This window comes from Oncorhynchus keta, chromosome 18 (genome assembly GCF_023373465.1).
Source record: "Oncorhynchus keta strain PuntledgeMale-10-30-2019 chromosome 18, Oket_V2, whole genome shotgun sequence".
NCBI lineage: Eukaryota > Metazoa > Chordata > Actinopteri > Salmoniformes > Salmonidae > Oncorhynchus > Oncorhynchus keta.
In genome coordinates this window covers 45,027,926-45,038,201 of record NC_068438.1, presented here as the reverse complement: position 1 = coordinate 45,038,201, position 10,276 = coordinate 45,027,926, and the positions used below count along the sequence as shown (strand labels likewise).

The following is a 10,276-nucleotide window of genomic DNA, read 5'->3' as shown; positions in this document are numbered from 1 at the left end:
CTCCTCCATCTCTCCCCTTCCTCCTCTTCCCCTTCCTCCTCCACCTCTCTTTCCTCTTCCTCCTCCACCTCTCCCCTTCCTCCTCCATCTCTCCCCTTCCTCCTCCACCTCTCTTTCCTCTTCCTCATCAAACTCTCCTCTTCCTCCTCCACCTATCCTCTTCCTCCTCCATCTCTCCCCTTCCTCCTCCATCTCTCTCTCCCCTTCCTCCTCCACCTCTCCCCTTCCTCCTCCACCTCTCCCCTTCCTCCTCCACCTCTCCCCTTCCTCCTCCACCTCTCTTTCCTCTTCCTCATCAAACTCTCCTCTTCCTCCTCCACCTCTCCCCTTCCTCCTCCACCTATCCTCTTCCTCCTCCTCCTCTCCCCTTCCTCCTCCATCTCTCCCCTTCCTCCTCCACCTCTCTATCCTCTTCCTCCTCCACCTCTCCCCTTCCTCCTCCACCTCTCTTTCCTCTTCCTCCTCCATCTCTCCCCTTCCTCCTCCACCTCTCTTTCCTCTTCCTCCTCCACCTCTCCCCTTCCTCCTCCACCTATCCCCTTCCTCCTCCATCTCTCCCCTTCCTCCTCCACCTCTCTTTCCTCTTCCTCATCAAACTCTCCTCTTCCTCCTCCACCTCTCCCCTTCCTCCTCCACCTCTCCCCTTCCTCATCCCCTCTCTCTCCTCTTCCTCATCAACATCTCTCCTTCCTCCTCCACCTCTTCCTCTTCCTCTCCCCTTCCTCCTCCATCTCTCCCTTCCTCCTCCACCTATCCTCTTCCTCCTCCCCTCTCCCCTTCCTCCTCCACCTCTCCTCTTCCTCCTCCACCTCTCCTTCCTCTCCCCTTCCTCCTCCACCTCTCCTCTTCCTCCTCCACCTCTCTCCTTCCTCCTCCACCTCTCCTCTTCTTCCTGTCCCCTTCCTTCTCCACCTCTTCCCTCTTCCTCCAACTCTCCCTTTCCTCCTTCACCTGTTTCCTTACCCAATCACCCTGCTCCTTACTGAAAAAAATCCTACCTTCTCCATCTCCTCCTCTCTGCCCCATCCCAAACACGCAGCGATCTCAGACACGCAGCGATCTCAGACACGCAGTGATCTCAGACACGCAGTGATCTCGGACAAGCAGCGATTTCAAACACGCAGCGATCTCAGACACGCAGCGATCTCGGACAAGCAGCGATTTCAGACATGCAGCCATCTCAGACACGCAGCGATCTCAGACACGCAGCGATCTCAGACACGCAGCGATCTCAGACACGCAGCGATCTCAGACACGCAGCGATCTCAGACACGCAGCGATCTCAGACACGCAGCGATCTCGGGCAAGCAGCGATCTCAGACACGCAGCGATCTCAGACACGCAGCGATCTCAGACACGCAGCGATTTCAGACATGCAGCGATCTCAGACACGCAGCGATCTCGGACATGCAGCGATCTCAGACACGCAGCGATCTCAGACACGCAGCGATCTCAGACACGCAGCGATCTCAGACAAGCAGCGATCTCAGACATGCAGCGATCTCAGACACGCAGCGATCTCAGACACGCAGCGATCTCAGACACGCAGCGATCTCAGACACGCAGCGATCTCAGACACGCAGCGATCTCGGACAAGCAGCGATCTCAGACACGCAGCGATCTCAGACACGCAGCGATCTCAGACACGCAGCGATCTCAGACACGCAGCTCAGACACGCAGCGATCTCAGACACGCAGCGATCTCAGACACGCAGCGATCTCAGACACGCAGCGATCTCAGACACGCAGCGATCTCAGACACGCAGCGATCTCAGACACGCAGCGATCTCAGACACGCAGCGATCTCAGACACGCAGCGATCTCGGACAAGCAGCGATCTCAGACACGCAGCGATCTCAGACAAGCAGCAATTTCAGACATGCAGCGATCTCAGACACGAAGCGATCTCAGACACACAGCGATCTCTGCCTTTGAGACGGTCTCTGCCTTTGAGACGGTCTCTGCCTTTGAGCTCTACATGTGGTGTAATTTATCTAAAGCCTGTTTAACCATCTCACATTTGTGTATGATCTCTAAGTCTTCAACCCTTTATAGAATTAACAGCCCAGAGGCAGGCATGCAGAGAGAGAGAGAGAGAGAGAGAGAGAGAGAGAGAGAGAGAGAGAGAGAGAGAGAGAGAGAGAGAGAGAGAGAGAGAGAGAGAGAGAGAGAGAGAGAGAGAGAGAGAGAGAGAGAGAGAGAGAGAGAGAGAGGTTAAAGTGTAGGGAGAGGGTGACAGCGGGGCTTACCCTCAATTCCCAGAATGCCTTTCTGTTTGTTCTCTTCAGACAGCTCAAACTTTTCAATGACATCCAGACAGTACTCTGTAGTCACATTCACCATCTGAGGAGAGAGAGACACACACTGTCAGAACACAATACAAACAGACACACACATCTTTTCATGAGACAGACACTATCAGACAAACCAAGCCACAATCTGACAATCAATATAGACTCCTGAGAGACCTCTGTCAAAATGCTCACAGTATTGGAGTCTAGACTGAGTCAATAAGGTGGACTTCAGGGCATAAGCTGGATGACCATAACTCTGACAATACCAAATTGCCTCAGGGAGGGGAGGAGGAGATAGAAACAGAGAGGGGGGGATAGAGAGATCGAGAGAGAGACAGACAGACAGACAGACAGACAGACAGACAGACAGACAGACAGACAGACAGACAGACAGACAGACAGACAGAGGGGGAGAGAGGGGGGAGAGAGGGGGGAGAGAGGGGGGAGAGAGAGGGACAAGGCAAGAAGGGCATTCTATACCATCAAAAGGAACATAAATTTCAACATACCAATTAGGATCTGGCTAAAAATACTTGAATCAGTCATAGAGCCCATTGCCCTTTACGGCTGTGAGATCTGGGGTCCGCTCACCAACCAAGACTTCACAAAATGGGACAAACACCAAATTGAGACTCTGCACGCAGAATTCTGCAAAAATATCCTCAGTGTACGACGTAGAACACGAAATAATGCATGCAGAGCAGAATTAGGCCGATACCCACTAATTATCAAAATCCAGAAAAGAGTTGTTAAATTCTACAACCACCTAAAAGGAAGTGACTCCCAAACCTTCCATAACAAAGCCATCACCTACAGAGAGATGAAACTGAAGAAGAGTGCCCTGAGCAAGCTGGTCCTGGGGCTCTGTTCACAAACACAGACACCCTACAGAGAGATGAAACTGAAGAAGAGTGCCCTGAGCAAGCTGGTCCTGGGGCTCTGTTCACAAACACAAAGACACCCTACAGAGAGATGAAACTGAAGAAGAGTGCCCTGAGCAAGCTGGTCCTGGGGCTCTGTTCACAAACACAAAGACACCCTACAGAGAGATGAAACTGAAGAAGAGTGCCCTGAGCAAGCTGGTCCTGGGGCTCTGTTCACAAACACAAAGACACCCTACAGAGAGATGAAACTGAAGAAGAGTGCCCTGAGCACAAGCTGGTCCTGGGGCTCTGTTCACAAACACAAAGACACCCTACAGAGAGATGAAACTGAAGAAGAGTGCCTGAGCAAGCTGGTCCTGGGGCTCTGTTCACAAACACAAAGACACCCTACAGAGAGATGAAACTGAAGAAGAGTGCCCTGAGCAAGCTGGTCCTGGGGCTCTGTTCACAAACACAAAGACACCCTACAGAGAGATGAAACTGAAGAAGAGTGCCCTGAGCAAGCTGGTCCTGGGGCTCTGTTCACAAACACAAACACACCCTACAGAGAGATGAAACTGAAGAAGAGTGCCCTGAGCAAGCTGGTCCTGGGGCTCTGTTCACAAACACAAAGACACCCTACAGAGAGATGAAACTGAAGAAGAGTGCCCTGAGCAAGCTGGTCCTGGGGCTCTGTTCACAAACACAAAGACACCCTACAGAGAGATGAAACTGAAGAAGAGTGCCCTGAGCAAGCTGGTCCTGGGGCTCTGTTCACAAACACAAAGACACCCTACAGAGAGATGAAACTGAAGAAGAGTGCCCTGAGCAAGCTGGTCCTGGGGCTCTGTTCACAAACACAAAGACACCCTACAGAGAGATGAAACTGAAGAAGAGTCCCTGAGCAAGCTGGTCCTGGGGCTCTGTTCACAAACACAAAGACACCCTACAGAGAGATGAAACTGAAGAAGAGTGCCCTGAGCAAGCTGGTCCTGGGGCTCTGTTCACAAACACAAAGACACCCTACAGAGAGATGAAACTGAAGAAGAGTGCCCTGAGCAAGCTGGTCCTGGGGCTCTGTTCACAAACACAAACACACCCTACAGAGAGATGAAACTGAAGAAGAGTGCCCTGAGCAAGCTGGTCCTGGGGCTCTGTTCACAAACACAAAGACACCCTACAGAGAGATGAAACTGAAGAAGAGTGCCCTGAGCAAGCTGGTCCTGGGGCTCTGTTCACAAACACAAACACACCCTACAGAGAGATGAAACTGAAGAAGAGTGCCCTGAGCAAGCTGGTCCTGGGGCTCTGTTCACAAACACAAACACACCCTACAGAGAGATGAAACTGAAGAAGAGTGCCCTGAGCAAGCTGGTCCTGGGGCTCTGTTCACAAACACAAAGACACCCTACAGAGAGATGAAACTGAAGAAGAGTGCCCTGAGCAAGCTGGTCCTGGGGCTCTGTTCACAAACACAAAGACACCCTACAGAGAGATGAAACTGAAGAAGAGTCCCCTGAGCAAGCTGGTCCTGGGGCTCTGTTCACAAACACAAAGACACCCTGAGAGAGAGATGAAACTGAAGAAGAGTGCCCTGAGCAAGCTGGTCCTGGGGCTCTGTTCACAAACACAAAGACACCCTACAGAGAGATGAAACTGAAGAAGAGTGCCCTGAGCAAGCTGGTCCTGGGGCTCTGTTCACAAACACAAACACACCCTACAGAGAGATGAAAGTGAAGAAGAGTGCCCTGAGCAAGCTGGTCCTGGGGCTCTGTTCACAAACACAAAGACACCCTACAGAGAGATGAAACTGAAGAAGAGTGCCCTGAGCAAGCTGGTCCTGGGGCTCTGTTCACAAACACAAACACACCCTACAGAGAGATGAAACTGAAGAAGAGTGCCCTGAGCAAGCTGGTCCTGGGGCTCTGTTCACAAACACAAAGACACCCTACAGAGAGATGAAACTGAAGAAGAGTGCCCTGAGCAAGCTGGTCCTGGGGCTCTGTTCACAAACACAAAGACACCCTACAGAGAGATGAAACTGAAGAAGAGTGCCCTGAGCAAGCTGGTCCTGGGGCTCTGTTCACAAACACAAAGACACCCTACAGAGAGATGAAACTGAAGAAGAGTGCCCTGAGCAAGCTGGTCCTGGGGCTCTGTTCACAAACACAAAGACACCCTACAGAGAGATGAAACTGAAGAAGAGTGCCCTGAGCAAGCTGGTCCTGGGGCTCTGTTCACAAACACAAAGACACCCTACAGAGAGATGAAACTGAAGAAGAGTGCCCTGAGCAAGCTGGTCCTGGGGCTCTGTTCACAAACACAAAGACACCCTACAGAGAGATGAAACTGAAGAAGAGTGCCCTGAGCAAGCTGGTCCTGGGGCTCTCTATTAGATAAACATATTTCCCTCAGATTACACAGATCCACAAAGAATTCGAAAGCAAATCCAATTTTGATAAACTCCCATATCTACTGGGTTGCCACAAGAAAAGGTCAACCAGTGAAGAACAAACACCATTGTAAATACAACCATATCAGGCCAACATAGACATACAAAAAACCTCGATGACCCACCATAGTCACTATCACGCTCCAACCAACATAGAGAATAAACAGCTGTCTATGGTCAGGGCGTGACAATATTTGTAATATTTATTTCTCGCACGGAATAGAATAGGTCAACTTTTGTACTATGGGGGATAGTAGACTGACATAGGCTAGTGCTTTTGTTGTTTGTTAGTCCTACTCATCTTGTTGGCTGACGAAAAGTAAATGTGGACAGTTCTTCCAATATCTTCAATATGCACCTCGGAATTGGATAAGGACGTGAAAAGTTGCGTCCCCAATGAGTCTCTCTTCACTTGTAGTCTGTGAGAAAGACCCGATCATGTGATGAGAGCCATGTGTGTGAGAGGTGCTTTGGAGCAGCTCAGCACTCTGGGAAAAGGGCACAACGGCCACTGGCCGCAAAAGGCAGAGATTTTTTTAGGGTTACGGCCACACAAAGGGGATGCCTTGGCATTATCGAGTGCGTTATCAAGTGCATTGTCAAGTGCATTATCAAGTGCGTTATCGGGTGCGTTATCGAGTGCGTTATCAAGTGCATTATCAAGTGCTTGTCAAATTGTGATTGAGAGACTATTGGAGTGTTTACAGCCGGCTCAATAAACAAAGTAGAGCTCATGTCTTTCAAGAGACTTTTTTCAAATCATCATTAGAGTCTCATCGTGCAGCTTTACAATGTGTTACACATCACAACATATGTTTGTAGAAGAACTAAAGTTACACTAATAACTCTAAATTAAGCATATCGGAATACCTATTTCTTTGTTAACAGCTCAACACAAAGTAGCCATATGTGTGTACTCCCTCAAATCGTTTGGAGAAAATATCTTCATACCATAAAATAAAGCCTTGGAATTTTAAGCAAATCTTGTCTGCTAAATGAACTAGTGTAGCCCACAGCCATTTGGCATAGCCAGATGAGGACCTAACATAAGGACAACTCAGAGTATGCTTTTGAAATTGACTACATTTTCTTCATATCATGCTTCTTCAGAATAATGGAATATAATGGAATTATTGTGAAGGTCTATATTACATTGAGTTATTAGACTTTAAAAAATGTAGATGTTCAAAAGGTCTGCCTCCGTGGCTTGTAGATAATGTGTGGAAGCCAGGAGATACTAAATGTGTTTATGTTAATTAACTGTTAATTACTGTGAGACTGACAGGCCTGTGCCTCGACACAATCCTGTCTCAGAGCTCTACTGACAATTCCTTCGACCTCATGACTTGGTTTTTGCTCTGACGTGCACTGTCAACTGTGGGACTTTATATAGACAGGTGTGTGCCTTTCCAAATCATGTCCAATCAATTGAATTTACCACAGGTGGACTCCTGCTTTGGCACAAAAGGCATTCAATGACTACATCTTTCAGAATTCAGACACAACCACCACCAGAACTCTATGTACCTACAGGCCAATTTGCACATGATCATATACTATTTTCAAAACTGTTAAACTTAAGTTCAAAACCTAACATAACACAACATTGAATAAGACAGCAATTTGCTACATTTATATAGTAATATATATTATATTAATATAGTAATACCGTATTGAAATATATTCCACATCTAAAACATGAAATACTATCAAAACAATTGATAGTAGGATTGAGGTAGGATTTTCACTGCTGTGCAGGAAACTGCAATCGTTGATATGGTCATCAGAAACAATGGCCTAAAACTCACAGAGATTCGGGACAGAGTGTTGGCAGAAAACATTACATTTGGAATCGTTCACAATGTAAGCATAACTATTTCTAGAGCCCTGAAACAACGTCAAGTCAGGATGAAGCAGTTGTACACTGTCCCCTTGGAGAGGAACTCTGAACGAGACAAGCAACTCAGGAACCAATATGTCCAGGTAAGATGACTATAAAATACAGAACTGGTTTTGAACTAAACCAAACAGGGCAGAGACACACAATGGCATGTTTTAGGTATAATGAAACTACCGTAATAGCCTAACTCTTATGTTGCCTTGTGGATTTAGTTTAGAGAGTCATGGAGATTGAAGCCAAGCAAACACCCCACATATTCATCTTTGTGGATGAGGCTGGTTTCAACTTGGCGGCAAGGAAGGAATGTGATTGGGAAAAGAGCCACAGTGGATGTCCCGGGCCAGAGGGGTGGATGTCCCGGGCCAGAGGGGTGGATGTCCCGGGCCAGAGGGGTGAATGTCCCGGGCCAGAGGGGTGGATGTCCCGGGCCAGAGGGGTGGATGTCCCGGGCCAGAGGGGTGGATGTCCCGGGCCAGAGGGGTGAATGTCCCGGGCCAGAGGGGTGAATGTCCCGGGCCAGAGGGGTGGATGTCCCGGGCCAGAGGGGTGAATGTCCCGGGCCAGAGGGGTGAATGTCCCGGGCCAGAGGGGTGGATGTCCCGGGCCAGAGGGTGGATGTCCCCCAGATGGGTGGATGGGCCAGAGGGGTGGATGTCCCGGGCCAGAGGGGTGGATGTCCCGGGCCAGAGGGGTGGATGTCCCGGGCCAGAGGGGTGGATGTCCCGGGCCAGAGGGGTGGATGTCCCGGGCCAGAGGGGTGGATGTCCCGGGCCAGAGGGGTGGATGTCCCGGGCCAGAGGGGGTGAATGTCCCGGGCCAGAGGGGTGGATGTCCCGGGCCAGAGGGTGATGTCCCGGGCCAGAGGGGTGGATGTCCCGGGCCAGAGGGGTGGATGTCCCGGGCCAGAGGGGTGGATGTCCCGGGCCAGAGGGGTGAATGTCCCGGGCCAGAGGGGTGGATGTCCCGGGCCAGAGGGGTGAATGTCCCGGGCCAGAGGGGTGGATGTCCCGGGCCAGAGGGGTGGATGTCCCGGGCCAGAGGGGTGGATGTCCCGGGCCAGAGGGGTGGATGTCCCGGGCCAGAGGGGTGGATGTCCCGGGTCAGAGGGGTGGATGTCCCGGGCCAGAGGGGTGGATGTCCCGGGCCAGAGGGGTGGATGTCCCGGGCCAGAGGGGTGGATGTCCCGGGCCAGAGGGGTGGATGTCCCGGGCCAGAGGGGTGGATGTCCCGGGCCAGAGGGGTGGATGTCCCGGGCCAGAGGGGTGGATGTCCCGGGCCAGAGGGGTGAATGTCCCGGGCCAGAGGGGTGGATGTCCCGGGCCAGAGGGGTGGATGTCATCATCATATCCTCTGATGGATTTCCGCTACACAAACCGCTAATTGGGCCGTACAACACCGAGCGTCTCATTACATTCCTGGACGACCTCTATGGAAGGGTTGGGCCATACAACACCGAGCGTCTCATTACATTCCTGGATGACCTCTATGGAAGGGTTGGGTCATACAACACCGAGCGTCTCATTACATTCCTGGATGACCTCTATGGAAGGGTTGGGCCATACAACACCGAGCGTCTCATTACATTCCTGGATGACCTCTATGGAAGGGTTGGGCCGTACAACACCGAGCGTCTCATTACATTCCTGGATGACCTCTATGGAAGGGTTGGGCCGTACAACACCGAGCGTCTCATTACATTCCTGGATGACCTCTATGGAAGGGTTGGGTCGTACAACACCGAGCGTCTCATTACATTCCTGGATGACCTCTATGGAAGGGTTGGGCCGTACAACACCGAGCGTCTCATTACATTCCTGGATGACCTCTATGGAAGGGTTGGGCCATACAACACCGAGCGTCTCATTACATTCCTGGATGACCTCTATGGAAGGGTTGGGTCATACAACACCGAGCGTCTCATTACATTCCTGGATGACCTCTATGGAAGGGTTGGGTCATACAACACCGAGCGTCTCATTACATTCCTGGATGACCTCTATGGAAGGGTTGGGCCATACAACACCGAGCGTCTCATTACATTCCTGGATGACCTCTATGGAAGGGTTGGGTCATACAACACCGAGCGTCTCATTACATTCCTGGATGACCTCTATGGAAGGGTTGTTTCCGTACAACACCGAGCGTCTCATTACATTCCTGGATGACCTCTATGGAAGGGTTGGGTCATACAACACCGAGCGTCTCATTACATTCCTGGATGACCTCTATGGAAGGGCTGGGCCGTACAACACCGAGCGTCTCATTACATTCCTGGAGGACCTCTATGGAAGGGCTGGGCCGTACAACACCGAGCGTCTCATTTCATTCCTGGATGACCTCTATGGAAGGGTTGGGCCATACAACACCGAGCGTCTCATTACATTCCTGGATGACCTCTATGGAAGGGTTGGGCCGTACAACACCGAGCATCTCATTACATTCCTGGATGACCTCTATGGAAGGGTTGGGTCATACAACACCGAGCATCTCATTACATTCCTGGATGACCTCTATGGAAGGGTTGGGCCGTACAACACCGAGCGTCTCATTACATTCCTGGGTGACCTCTATGGAAGGGTTGGGCCATACAACACCGAGCGTCTCATTACATTCCTGGATGACCTCTATGGAAGGGTTGGGCCATACAACACCGAGCGTCTCATTACATTCCTGGATGACCTCTATGGAAGGGTTGGGCCATACAACACCGAGCGTCTCATTACATTCCTGGATGACCTCTATGGAAGGGTTGGGTCATACAACACCG

General features: G+C 50.8%; 1 protein-coding gene across 1 annotated transcript in view; it reads right to left on the bottom strand.

Annotated features, from left to right (window-relative positions):
- LOC118379657 (1-phosphatidylinositol 4,5-bisphosphate phosphodiesterase eta-1-like) overlaps nucleotides 1-10,276 on the bottom strand; it is a 182,999-nt gene that overhangs the window by 67,454 nt on the left and 105,269 nt on the right. Inside the window, exon 7 of the mRNA XM_052468514.1 lies at nucleotides 2,250-2,343. Within this exon, the coding sequence (XP_052324474.1) occupies nucleotides 2,250-2,343 (94 nt within the window). The remainder of the gene's footprint in view (nucleotides 1-2,249; nucleotides 2,344-10,276) is intronic.